Below are 14,032 nucleotides of genomic sequence, written 5' to 3'. Positions count from 1 at the left end.
AATGGCGGGTGCCCTGAAACTATAAAAAAAAACTAACCAACCAGCGTCACCTGTAACAGTTATATGGTGATCACTGGTGAAAGGGTTAACTAGGGGGCAATCAGGGGGCTTTATGCGGTAGTATATGGGGGTCCCTGGCGCTATAAAAAGCTGCGGCGAACCTAAATACCTACCTGCCTAACTAGCGTCACCTGTGACACTAATACAGCGATCAGAAAAACGATCGCTTATTAGGCTGGGTTCACACTGGAGCGATGCGGGAACGCCACGAATCCGCGGCGGGTTCCCGCATCACATGCCTCCCCGCGGCAGTTCACACTGCCCTATGCGAACTGCTGGGAGTGTCAGTGAAATGTTAATGACACCCCCAGATCAGTTCGCATATCGCAGTGCGATCTGCAAACTCGGATCGCATGGTGTGAACACCCATGCGATCCGATTCTGCTGCGGACCAAAAAAAGGGTCCCGTGCGAGTTTGCGGCGGGTGCGGCGGGTGCGACACGAATTCAGCCATACTATCTGTATGGCTGAACTCGAATCGCACAGAGATCGGATGTGATTTGCACTGCAGTGCGGTGCGAATCACATCCGTTCTCATAAACCGCTGCAATGTGAACCCAGCCTTAGTGACACTGGCGACGGGGGGTGATCACGGGGTTAAACCTTTATTGGGGAGGTTAGGGGGGTACCTTAGAACTAAAGGGGGCTAACCCTAACTGCCCTAACAGTTATTACAGTCACAAATGACACCCGCCGGGTGATCAGGGGGTTAAACCTTTATTAGGTAATAAATGGCGGGTGCCCTGAAACTATAAAAAAATAACTAACCAACCAGCGTCACCTGTAACAGTTATATGGTGATCACTGGTGAAAGGGTTAACTAGGGGGCAATCAGGGGGCTTTATGCGGTAGTATATGGGGGTCCCTGGTGCTATAAAAAGTTGCGGCGAACCTAAATACCTACCTGCCTAACTAGCGTCACCTGTGACACTAATACAGCGATCAGAAAAATGATCGCTTATTAGGCTGGGTTCACACTGGAGCGATGCGGGAACGCCACGAATCCGCGGCGGGTTCCCGCATCGCATGCCTCCCGGCAGCAGTTCACACTGCCCTATGCGAACTGCTGGGAGTGTCAGTGAAATGTTAATGACACCCCCAGATCAGTTCGCATATCGCAGTGCGATCTGCAAACTCGGATCGCATGGTGTGAACACCCATGCGATCCGATTCTGCTGCGGGCCAAAAAAAGGGTCCCGTGCGAATTTGCGGCAGGTGCGGCGGGTGCGATGCGAATTCAGCCATACTATCTGTATGGCTGAACTCGAATCGCACAGAGATCGGATGTGATTTGCACTGCAGTGCGGTGCGAATCACATTCGTTCTCATAAACCGCTGCAATGTGAACCCAGCCTTAGTGACACTGGCGACGGGGGGTGATCACGGGGTTAAACCTTTATCGGGGGGGGGTTAGGGGGGTACATTAGAACTAAAGGGGGGCTAACCCTAACTGCCCTAACAGTTATTACAGTCACAAATGACACCAATGCAAAAAAATAAAAATAAAATTACATTGGTGTCACTGTGACTGGGGGGCAGGGGTAATTGGGGGGGTGATCGGGGGGGTGTGAGTGTGCCTGGCATGTTCTACTGTGTAGTGTCGTGTTGGTGCAACTCACCGATCCGCTCTCCTCGGTGTCGGAATGAAAAATACCGACACGGAGGAGAGATTACATCACTTCCTCTCCTGTGTTTACATTACAGGAGAGGAAGTGATGTCACGGAGCATTTTCATTCGTCGGGAGCGATCGCGAGGGGGTGGCCATGAATGAATGGCCGTCCCCTCGTCCGGGATCGCTCCCGAACGAATGCCGACCGCCCCAGGCACCGGGCGGGGGCCCGATCGGGCCCCCGACCCGCGGGCAGGCAAGGACGTACATGTAAGCCCTTATGCCTGCCCGTGCCATTCTGTCGACGTACATCGTCGTGCGGCGGTCGGGAAGTGGTTAAACGTCGCCTAAGGAGATTTTTAAGGGTAAAAATGTGTCACCATTCCACGAGCGGGCGCAATTTTGAAGCGCGACATGTTGGGTATCAATTTACTCGACATAACATTATCTTACACAATATAAAAAAAAATGGGCTAACTTTACTGTTGTCTTATGTTTTAATTCAAAGTGCGCTTGTAAGACCGCTGCGTAAATAAGGTGTGACAGAAAGTATTGCAACGACCGTCATTTTATTCTCTAGGGAGTTAGAAAAAAAAATGTATAACATTTGGTGGTTCTAAGTTATTTTCTAGCAAAAAACTTTTTAACTTGTAAACAACAATTCTCAGAAAGAGGCTCGGTCCTTAAGTGAGTAATTTACATTGGGACAAATACCGTTATGAAGGATTCTACACATTAAAGTGTTACTAAACCCACAACAGTAAAATCAGTCTGTATATGCAGCATAGCATGCTTGTTATACTCACTGTGGAACTTGAGCATTGTGTTAAAAGGCTGGTTTATCCTGTATGTACAGATCCTCCCCCCTGCACTGTCTATCCGGGGAAAGCCACCTAAGGCAGGCAGAGTAGCTGACCTGCACATGCTCAGTTGTGTCTTTTATGCTGGAGAGCATAGTTTCTTGTTCTCATAGACAGCCAGGTCACATGATATGGACACATGTGAGTGTGTATACAGGCTGCAGTGAAAGCCTGAACTTCCTAAATTCTCAGCACTGAAGAAACTGTGCAGTCTATCACGTAACCGTGGTATACAGATCATCCAAAAAGGTATTATAGTGGCAGTATTTTATTGTAAAAAGAAGATTTCTAAGCTGTGGGCACTGAACTATTTTCCTATTACTGGGTTTAGTAGCACTTTAATGCAATAAGTAAAATGTTGGCACGCTAAGATCAGGGACATCATATTTTTTTAGAAACATACTGTAGCTGTTCTCAGTTAGATGTGTGTTTATGTACTAAAAAAAAAAATAATAATCATATAAAAGGCTTTCGGGCTCTTTTTGTGGTGGTATATACCAAACGTGCAACAAAAGGCCGATCCATAACAAGGGCTAAAATCCACATGAAATTGGAAATATCGTTTCTTTAGTCCATCATGAAATAGGAGATTATAAAGACTTATTGTGTGTGACCAATGCTTAAAGGTCATCCCTAATTATTTTTTGGAAGGCTCAACACATGCATTGTTCGGCTGCTTTCCTATTCCCAGCCCACCAAATTCTTTGTTCACATTAATTACATATAGATGATGCACGCATGCTGTGTTCAGCTTCTTTGTATCCCTCTATCACAAAAGAAGAGAAGGCAGGAGGTGTAACTATGTAATGCAGCCTGGTTAAACAGATAGAAAGGAAAAAGCACCTGTGAGACCATGAGCAAAACGGCATTGCCAGGCAACATCAGGCGACCAGTCAATCCGCAAACCTAGAACACAGTGAGGTTGATTTAATAAAGGCAAATAGGCTTATGCCGTGTACACACAACCGGACTTTTTGACGGACTTGGTCCGGCGGACTGGAATCCGTCAGACAATTCGATCGTGTGTGGGCTCCAGTAGACTTTTTCTTCCCAAAAGTCTAGCGGACCTAGAAATAAAACTTGCTTCAAACCTTTCCGGCGGACTCGAGTTCGGTCGAAAAATCTGGTCGCATGTATGCTAGTCCGACAGACTAAAGCCGACGCTAGGGCAGCTATTGGCTGTTTGCTATGAACTTCCTTATTCTACATCATCACATTCAAATCCGCCAGACTTTTGGAGTGATTGTGTGTGGCCAAGTCTGTTCGTTTGAAAGTCCGGCAGACCTCAACTGCAAAGTCCGTCAGATTGTCCGCCGGACCAAGTCCGATGAAAAGTCCGGTCGTGTGTACGCGGTATTAGAGAATTCACTTTGCTAAGAATAACCAATCACATGCAAAGAAACTTTTATTTTTATAAAAAGTACTTTTGCTTGCACATGATTGCACGATGAACTTCAGCCCATTTCCCTAGAGCTTAGTGAATGTTCTTTGCTACAGTAGGTGCCGCCGATATTGTGTTTCCAGCGCGACAGTATCGCGCTGGTTCCCGGCGACAGGCTCCTCTAACCAGCGCGATACCGTTGCGCTGGCTGCAATAGGAAAATGTCATTTTCCCCAAGAAGCCTGCATGCCTTCTTGGGGGCATACCAGGCCATTAGGTCCGGTAGGGATTTTAAGGGGAATCCCCTTCACCGAAAAAACGGCGTGGGGTCCCCCCCAAAATCCATACCAGACCCCTATCCCTGCACGCAGCCCGGCCGGCCAGGAAAGGGGGTGGGGACGAGCGAGCGCCCCCCCCCTCCGGAGCAGTACCAGGCTGTCAACATGGGGGGTGCCTTGGGGAAGGGGGGCACCCCCTTTCCTGGGCGGCCGGGCTGCATGCTCGGATAGGGGTCTGGTATGGATCTTTGGGGGGACCCCACGCCGTTTTTTTTCGGTGAAGGGGATTCCCCTTAAAATCTCTACCGGACCTAAGGGCCTGGTATGCCTCCCAAGGGGGAACCCACGCCGTTTTTTTTTTACATTTGACGTTGAGTTCTCCCTTAGGATTCATACCAAACACAGTGCCTGGTATTGGCGGGAATCCAATTCGGATCCCCGCACTAGTGTCAACCCTGCCAGCGATGCTTGTCGCTTATCGGGAAAGGAAAAGAAACATTTTTCCTTTCCCGATGCGAGCCAGCTCGGCGCTGGCTCCCGCGACGGAGCTCATAGGGTGTCAATCTCGCCGCTAGAAGCCAATATCGGCGGCACCTACTGTAAGAATACCCAATAACATGCAAAGAAAATTAAAAAACAACAACCTCTTTCCCCCAAGATCCCCCCCCCCCCCATTTCCTCCTTTTCTTCCACTCAACTTTCCATTAATATGTTTGGATACAGCACCCTGTGAACAGCCAGCTTTAGCGGCCGCATACCACCGCTAAAACTACGGTAAAACCGCTGACGCCGCTCCCGCTCCAGTGTGAAAGGAGCCTTAAGGAATGTGATTTTTCTTAAATTTGCACTGTTATACCAGCTGTACACTCACTACTTTACATTGTAGTAAAGTGTAATTTCTTCAGTGTTGTCACATGAAAAGATATAATAAAATATTTACAAAAATGTGAGGGGTGTACTCACTTTTGTGAGATACTGTATATCTTGGTTGCGATGGTTATAGATCAATATTGAGAGATTAAGTAACTCTGTGATATAGTTTCTATGTTTGGTACTGAATTATTTTGAAAACCAGCCAAATCAACAAATGGAAGATATGTTGATCCTCCTAAATATACAGTATGCATGAATATGTGTCCATTCTGCAGAGAAGCAAGTAATTCATAAATTGTGATTGGCCGGATTACAACATTGCAAAATTCTCTGCAGATCAGATAGATCTATGTGTAAATATTCAGGCAAACTTAAAACGGATGAGTTTGCAGTTTCGATCTTCATTAACAGTTGAAACTCCAGGTATTTACTATTAGCAAGCTAACCCTGTAGTGATTGTTTACCTCCAGGATGAATAACCTTTGCTACCATCAAGTTATTTGCTGAGTAAAGGGCTGTGATAAACAGTCAGGACAGTCACTGCACATTCTTTAAACAACACTGAATGAAATGATTTGTTTGGCCGCACTATAAAGTCCTGTGTTTCGTCTAATCTTCTACAACGCTTGAAAGTTCATCATCTTAAGGTATGTACTATATATTCCTACAAGTTTTGCATTTTGAGCTACGCTCCCATATTGCATTCATTTGCTTTTATAATTGTAATCACTTTAGCTCTCATACCTGGATACGCCCTTAGGCTGGATTCTCGCCTATGCATTTTTTTTAGTGCTTTTTGCATTTTGCAGGTTTGTACTACAGATTGTGTTCCATAGGAAACCATGTTAAAGTGGTTGTAAACCCTTACAAACCACTTTGGCCTACAGGTAAGCCTAGATTAAGTCTTACCTGTAGGTCCTCGAAATATCTCCTAAACCTATATGGTTTAGGAGATATTTGCCCGAAGACAGGCATGCATGCACTGTAGACAGCGGCGCACAGGCGCACTGAGCATGGCATTGTCAATGGCGAAGTTGCCGTGCGCGTCGGCTCCTGTGCGCATGCGTGTGAGTGACGTAATCGCGGCTTCGCCGAATGACAGTGGCGGAGCTGCGAGACCCCACCGAGAAGATGGATGCGCCGGACTACAGGGGACAGCGGTGACATCGCTGGCTCCTGTGTCAGGTAAGTGACACATAATGGACTACTATGTGATGCACAGTAGTCCATTGTGCTTTGCCTTTGCAGGGAATGAAAGAGTAAGTAAACCCATCAGGGCACTGCGCTGCTTTAACTGGTAATTGCGCGGTCATGCAATGTTGTACCCAAACAAAATTTGCATCCTTTTCTTCCCACAAATAGAGCTTTCTTTTGATGGTATTTGATTGCCTTTGCGATTTTTATTTTTTGCGATATAAACGTAAAAAGACCGCAAATTTTGAAAAAAAATGATATTTTCTACTTTTTGTTATTAGAAAAATCCAATAAACTCAATTTTAGTCATACATTTAGGCCAAAATGTATTCAGCCACATGTCTTTGGTAAAAAAAAAGTCAATAATTGTATATTTATTGGTTTGCGCAAAAGTTGTCACATCTACAAACTAAGGTACGTTTTCTGGAATTTACGCAGCTTTTAGTTTACGACTGCCTATCTCATTTCTTGAGGTGCTAAAATGGCAGGGCAGTACAAAACCCCCCCAAATGACCCCATTTTGGAAAGTAGACCCCCTAAGGAAATTGATAAGTGGCATGTTGAGCCCATTGAATATTTTATTTTTTTGCCTCAAGCGATTGAATAATGACAAAAAAAATTTTTTTTTTTTTTTTTTTTTACACAAAGTTGTCACTAAATGATATATTGCTCACGCATGCCATGGGCATATGTGAAATGACACCCCAAAATAAATTCTGCTGCTTCTCCTGAGTACGGGGATACCACATATGTGGGACTTTTTGGGAGCCTAGCCGCTTACGGGGCCCCGAAAACCAAGCACCGCCTTCAGGCTTTCTAAGGGCGTTACAGTTTTGAAGGCCATAAAATGCCAAGATGGCACAAACCCCCCCCCCCCCCAAATGACCCCATTTTGTAAAGTAGACACCCCTAAATTTAGGGGTACACTAGTGAGACTAGGTAATAAATGGCGGGTGCCCTGAAACTATAAAAAAATAACTAACCAACCAGCGTCACCTGTAACAGTTATATGGTGATCACTGGTGACAGGGTTAACTAGGGGGCAATCAGGGGGCTTTATGTGGTAGTATATGGGGGTCCCTGGCGCTATAAAAAGCTGCGGCGAACCTAAATACCTACCTGCCTAACTAGCGTCACCTGTGACACTAATACAGCGATCAGAAAAACGATCGCTTATTAGGCTGGGTTCACACTGGAGCGATGCGGGAACGCCACTAATCCGCGGCGGGTTCCCGCATCACATGCCTCCCGGCGGCAGTTCACACTGCCCTATGCGAACTGCTGGGAGTGTCAGTGAAATGTTAATGACACCCCCAGATCAGTTCGCATATCGCAGTGCGATCTGCAAACTCGGATCGCATGGTGTGAACACCCATGCGATCCGATTCTGCTGCGGACCAAAAAAAGGGTCCCGTGCGAGTTTGCGGCGGGTGCGACACGAATTCAGCCATACTATCTGTATGGCTGAACTCGAATCGCACAGATATCGGATGTGATTTGCACTGCAGTGCGGTGCGAATCACATCCGTTCTCATAAACCGCTGCAATGTGAACCCAGCCTTAGTGACACTGGCGACGGGGGGTGATCACGGGGTTAAACCTTTATTGGGGGGGTTAGGGGGGTACCTTAGAACTAAAGGGGGCTAACCCTAACTGCCCTAACAGTTATTACAGTCACAAATGACACCCGCCGGGTGATCAGGGGTTAAACATTTATTAGGTAATAAATGGCGGGTGCCCTGAAACTATAAAAAAATAACTAACTAACCAACCAGCGTCACCTGTAACAGTTATATGGTGATCACTGGTGAAAGGGTTAACTAGGGGGCAATCAGGGGGCTTTATGCGGTAGTATATGGGGGTCCCTGGCGCTATAAAAAGCTGCGGCGAACCTAAATACCTACCTGCCTAACTAGCGTCACCTGTGACACTAATACAGCGATCAGAAAAACGATCGCTTATTAGGCTGGGTTCACACTGGAGCGATGCGGGAACGCCACAAATCCGCGGCGGGTTCCCGCATCACATGCCTCCCGGCGGCAGTTCACACTGCCCTATGCGAACTGCTGGGAGTGTCAGTGAAATGTTAATGACACCCCCAGATCAGTTCGCATATCGCAGTGCGATCTGCAAACTCGGATCGCATGGTGTGAACACCCATGTGATCAGATTCTGCTGCGGGCCAAAAAAAGGGTCCCGTGCGAATTTGCGGCGGGTGCGCGGGTGCGATGCGAATTCAGCCATACTATCTGTATGGCTGAACTCGAATCACACAGAGATCGGATGTGATTTGCACTGCAGTGCGGTGCGAATCACATTCGTTCTCATAAACCGCTGCAATGTGAACCCAGCCTTAGTGACACTGGTGACGGGGGGTGATCACGGGGTTAGACCTTTATTGGGGGGGTTAGGGGGGTACATTAGAACTAAAGGGGGCTAACCCTAACTGCCCTAACAGTTATTACAGTCACAAATGACACCAATGCAAAAAAAAAAAAAAATTACATTGGTGTCACTGTGACTGGGGGGCAGGGGTAATTGGGGGGGTGATCGGGGGGTGTGAGTGTGCCTGGCATGTTCTACTGTGTAGTGTCGTGTTGGTGCAACTCACCGATCCTCTCTCCTCGGTGTCGGAACGAAAAATACCGACACGGAGGAGAGATTACATCACTTCCTCTCCTGTGTTTACATTACAGGAGAGGAAGTGATGTGACGAAGGATTTCTATTCGTCGGGAGCGATCGCGAGGGGGTGGCCATGAATGAATGGCCGTCCCCTCATCCGGGATCGCTCCCGAACGAATACCGACCGCCGCAGGCACCGGGCGGGGGCCCGATCGGGCCCCCGTCCCGCGGGAAGGCAAGGACGTACATGTAAGCCCTTATGCCTGCCCGTGCCATTCTGTTGACGTACATCGTCGTGCGGCGGTCGGGAAGTGGTTAAAGAGTCATTGTAATCCTTTGATGAAGATTTTTTTGTTTGTTCACTTTGCTGCATTAGAATCGAAAATATAACATTTTCGTTTAGACCGATTAGAAAATTTATCGATTTGATAGTTTAGAATCGGAAAAATCAGTAAATTAAAAAAATTACAAATTCCAAAAACAAATTCCGAAAACGAATTGAACTAATCAACCAAAATTTAACTAAACAAAATAACTAGATTAACGAATCAAAACAAATTTTTCGTCATGCACATGTCTACCCCGTATACACGGGCTGAATGTCGAAACAACATCTGCTGGTTGAATAGAAACCGGCCAACATTCAGCCCATATGTTCTGCTGCCGGTCTGACGGAAGCCGACTGTTCGGCCAGCTTCTGTCAAAGGAGCATGACTGAAAAAGGTCTGCCGATCGGCTCTAAATCAGTGCTCTCAACCAATGACAGAGTGCTGACCAGAATGTTCTGGTGGGAGCTATCCTCCTGTCAGAACACTATAGAACAGCAGGGGGGGGGGTTGCTGTACTTACTAACATCGGATTGTTAGTACAGTGGTTCTGACCTGAGCTGTTTTTATTTTCGTTTAGCCCACTCGGTTGAACAAAAAATTACCTAGCCTTGTGTTCTAGGCTTAAGTTCACCTTTTGGAGAATGTTACACCCATATTTAGGCTGCTTTCATACTGGGGCTGCGGGTCCATTAGTGGTAAAGCGCCACTAGTTTTAGTACTGCCCATTCATTCCATTCATATCGCCCCAAATATGCTGCTTACAGGACATTTTTTCCTGTCCCGCAAGCGCACCGCCCCAACGTGAAAGCACTCAGGCTTCACACTGGGGAGGCATAAGAGCCAGTTTTCAGGCACTTTATAGGTGCTATTTTTATTGCTAAAACGCCTGAAAACTGCCTTAGTGTGAAAGCAGTCTTAGGGTTTAACTTGAAACATGCTCCAAAACCTTCCCCTGAACTCCCAATCCCCCACCCCATTGACAGTGTGGTGGGGGGGTCCATCTCCCACACTCACTGTCACATTTTAAAATCAGTGCGCTTGTGCAGGGATCTGCCCACACTGTTGCGTCATTTCTTCACATAGATCTATGAATGAAGAAACTACCACTGCAGCAGGGGCGTTGCTAGGTGGCAAAAGGACCAGGGGCTTCAGCCCAGATTCCAAGCCGGAAACGAGGGGGGGGGGGGGGGTAGTGTGGTACGCGACGCAGGTTTTTTTGGCTGGGTCGTAACACTGACGGTAGTGACTTACATACACTAACCTACCTACACTGGCGGCAGTGACCTACCTACACTCACCTGCCCTGACCTACATACACTAATGGTAGTGACCTACCTACACTGACTTGCCTGACTTACCTACAGTGACCTACCTACACTGACTGACTGACCTAACATACACACTAACATTTACATACACTGACCTGTCTGAGCCGTGGTGTCACAGCAGCCAGTCCTCAGAGGAGGAGCCGCAGAGGAGAGGAGAGTGGCTTGCCCAAGCGCCAAGTGGGGATGTGGTGAGGCAGCCTCTTTGTAATTCCCGCCTTCTGGAGCCAACTGCGCCTATTATGGACGTCACACGTCCCGCTGTCCCGGCATTGGACCAGTGGGACATCCATCATAGACGTGCAGGCTCCAGAAGGCGGGACCTGCTCTGGCACTCGGCCGCACTTGGCCACCTCGGCCACTCTCAGGATCAGATTGGTCCCGGCGCTCTCGCCTATCCTGCAGAGCTGACACTCGGGGCTGTAGGGGGACACATTCGGGGCATTTTTTGATCCACTTATCAGAAGTGCAATGCATTTGCGGGCTCTTAGGGGGAAAAAAAAAACGATCAATTTGAATTTTAATTTCTGTAAAAATATGTGCATTTATTGTCCAGGCCCCTTACCATGTGATCAGCTATCAGCCAAAATTAATTAAAAATTGTTGAACAGATGTCAAAAGCATTGCCCATCTGTAAATAAAAAATAAAAAATCCCTGTATTTTGTCTAATAGGTTTATTTCCTATGATTATCAGTTCCATGTTGTGCCCTCCTGAACTACCTCAATCAGGGAAATACCACATAATGGCCACTAGATGGAGCTGACAATCATTGAAAATAAACCTATTAGACAAAAAAAATTGAAAATTCTTTACACCTGGGTGAATGCTTTCAACATTTGTCCGGCAAATATTTTATAAACAGAACCTACTGTCTGACTACGCACTCTACTGAAATTAATGTGCAAAACACCATTACTTATCTTCCAATAGCCACTTGACTTCGAAAATTGGAAAAGCTGTCTGGGAAGAGTTATGCCATTTTTTTTTTTCAAATAGAATAGAAGTTGACATTCAAGCACAGGCATTATTGCTCCTTTCTGCCAGAAAGTAAAATTTTTAATATCTTTTGATACATATTTTTGTGGACATTGTCTTCATTTCAGGTCTGGTTAGTGTTCCTCAGTACAGCTAATCTCTCTCCATCACCATGAATTCATCTCCTCATACGTCACCCATAACCACATTGGAAAAGTTGGCATCTGAGCTCGGCTGCAGCATAGTTGATGAGAAACTGGCTATTCACTTGGACAATGAAGATGAATTAAAGCATCTGAAACAATGTTTTTACATTCCAGCGAAAAAGGATTTGCCAGCAAGTAAGACAAATTCCCTTATTTTTTTGAACATTTGGCTTTGATCCTGCATTGTTTTATCATAACATGAAAAGTAATCAAATAGAAGAACTTTGCTCAGGCTATTGAAACTGTGAGTAGTGTATAGAAACTCAATGTAAGGGAACATGCTGTGTGATAGAAAGCCACCCATTAGATTCCAGCATGCATATTCCCCACCCTTATGGTCATCAACATGATAGATGGACAAGTCAGCAGCTCTGCTGAGCAGTTGTACATATGTAGAGGGTAACCATAAAGTATAAATGTTCTTGGGTCGGACAGGGCACAGAAGGTGCTCATTCACTTTTAAACTCTTTGACCATGAAAGGGAACACACCTGGTAACTTAGGGTTTCAGAGTTTTGTTCAGATATTCCTGTAGGGTGCCAAACCATTCCCATACCTTTCATTGATAATCTGGTGATCAGGAAACCCATTTTATTACCTGTCTGTAACTGAGACATGTTCTCAAACACTCCCAATGTAGGCCCCCAAACGCATCCCCTGCAGGCTTTCTCGGAAGCGCCCCCCCCCCCCCCCTGCAGGCTTTCTCGGAAGCGCCCCCCCCCCCCCTGCAGGCTTCTCGGAAGCGCCCCCCTGCAGTCTTCCTGGACGTGCCCCCTGCAGGCTTCTCGGAAGCGTCCCCTGCAGGCTTCCCGGACGCGTCCCCTGCAGGCTTCCCGGACGCGTCCCCTGCAGGCTTCTTAGAGGCATCCCCTGCTAGCTTCCCGGACGCGCCCCCCTGCTAGCTTCCCAGACGCGCCCCCCTGCTAGCTTCCCAGACGCGCCCCCTGCTAGCTTCCCAGACGCGCCCCCTGCTAGCTTCCCAGACGCGCCCCCCTGCTAGCTTCCCAGACGCGCCCCCCTGCTAGCTTCCCAGACGCGCCCCCCTGCTAGCTTCCCAGACGCGCCCCCCTGCTAGCTTCCCAGACGCGCCCCCCTGCTAGCTTCCCAGACGCGCCCCCCTGCTAGCTTCCCAGACGCGCCACCCTGCTAGCTTCCCAGACGCGCCCCCCTGCTAGCTTCCCAGACGCGCCCCCCTGCTAGCTTCCCAGACGCGCCCCCCTGCTAGCTTCCCAGACGCGCCCCCCTGCTAGCTTCCCAGACGCGCCCCCTGCTAGCTTCCCAGACGCGCCCCCCTGCTAGCTTCCCAGACGCGCCCCCCTGCTAGCTTCCCAGACGCGCCCCCCTGCTAGCTTCCCAGACGCGCCCCCCTGCTAGCTTCCCAGACGCGCCCCCCTGCTAGCTTCCCAGACGCGCCCCCCTGCTAGCTTCCTGAATGCATCTCCTGCAGGCTTCCCGGGCACGCTCCCTACAGGCTTCCTAGACGTGTCCCCTGCAGGCTTCCCAGGTGGATCCCCTGCAGGCTCTTAGACACACTAGGAATAAAAAAATATTTATGGTGCACCAAATAATTATTTACAGTATAACTAAACGCATTTTTTTTCAGTTTTGGATAAAGTAGAGATGGATTAGAACCACTGTCAGGTTTTTACTGCTGAGGACAGAAGAACAGCGCCCTCTAAGTGCAGTATGCAAACATAGTTTAATAAAATAGAAGGTTATAAAATACACTCACAAGGGTGTGATAAGGTTAGGCATGTACTGTGTTACCATCCTCTCCGGGTTCCGGGTGCAGAAAGACGTCCAATCCAGTTGTACTAGACGTGTGTCCACGATCCTAACAATGCTCCGGCTACAAAGTGGGTACACAATGCTTCCGTGGTGTACCCACTTTTTAGCCGGAAGATTGTTAGGATCGCGGACACACGTCTATTACAACTGAATTGGACGCCTTCCTGCACCCGTAACCCGGAGAGGATGATAACACAGTACATGCCTAACCTTATCACAAGCTTGTGAGTGTGAGTGTATTTTATAACCTTCTATTTTATTAAAATACGTTTGCATACTGCACTTGGAGGGCGCTGTTCTTCTGTCCTCTTCCGTATTTCAGAGTTTCTTTGCCTTCTAAACTACTGAACTGGCAGCCCTCCATGGACAGTGTATCATAAACTGATTGTACTTTTATCCCCACACGTACTAATTTCCCCCTTAAATGAACTGATTGATCCACTCCCCCACGTCCCAACCCAATCTGCTTGTATGTTCTTATATATGTTATATCCAGAGTGCGCCATATTACCCAATTGTATGTAGGTTT

General features: G+C 47.6%; 1 protein-coding gene across 1 annotated transcript in view; it reads left to right on the top strand.

The window, feature by feature from the left end:
* Positions 1–2,630: 2,630 nt before the first annotated feature.
* Positions 2,631–14,032, top strand: part of KYNU (kynureninase) — a 236,023-nt gene continuing 224,621 nt past the window's right edge. The window contains exons 1-3 of the mRNA XM_077447753.1: positions 2,631–2,779; positions 5,533–5,709; positions 11,639–11,851. Coding sequence (XP_077303879.1) covers positions 11,683–11,851 — 169 coding nt within the window. The 5' untranslated portion in view covers positions 2,631–2,779; positions 5,533–5,709; positions 11,639–11,682. The remainder of the gene's footprint in view (positions 2,780–5,532; positions 5,710–11,638; positions 11,852–14,032) is intronic.

The sequence above is a fragment of the Lithobates pipiens genome, unplaced genomic scaffold, assembly GCF_037356315.1.
Source record: "Lithobates pipiens isolate NorthernLeopardFrog02 unplaced genomic scaffold, aLitPip1_a1.2 Scaffold_22, whole genome shotgun sequence".
NCBI lineage: Eukaryota > Metazoa > Chordata > Amphibia > Anura > Ranidae > Lithobates > Lithobates pipiens.
This window is presented reverse-complemented; position numbering and strand designations above follow the sequence as displayed.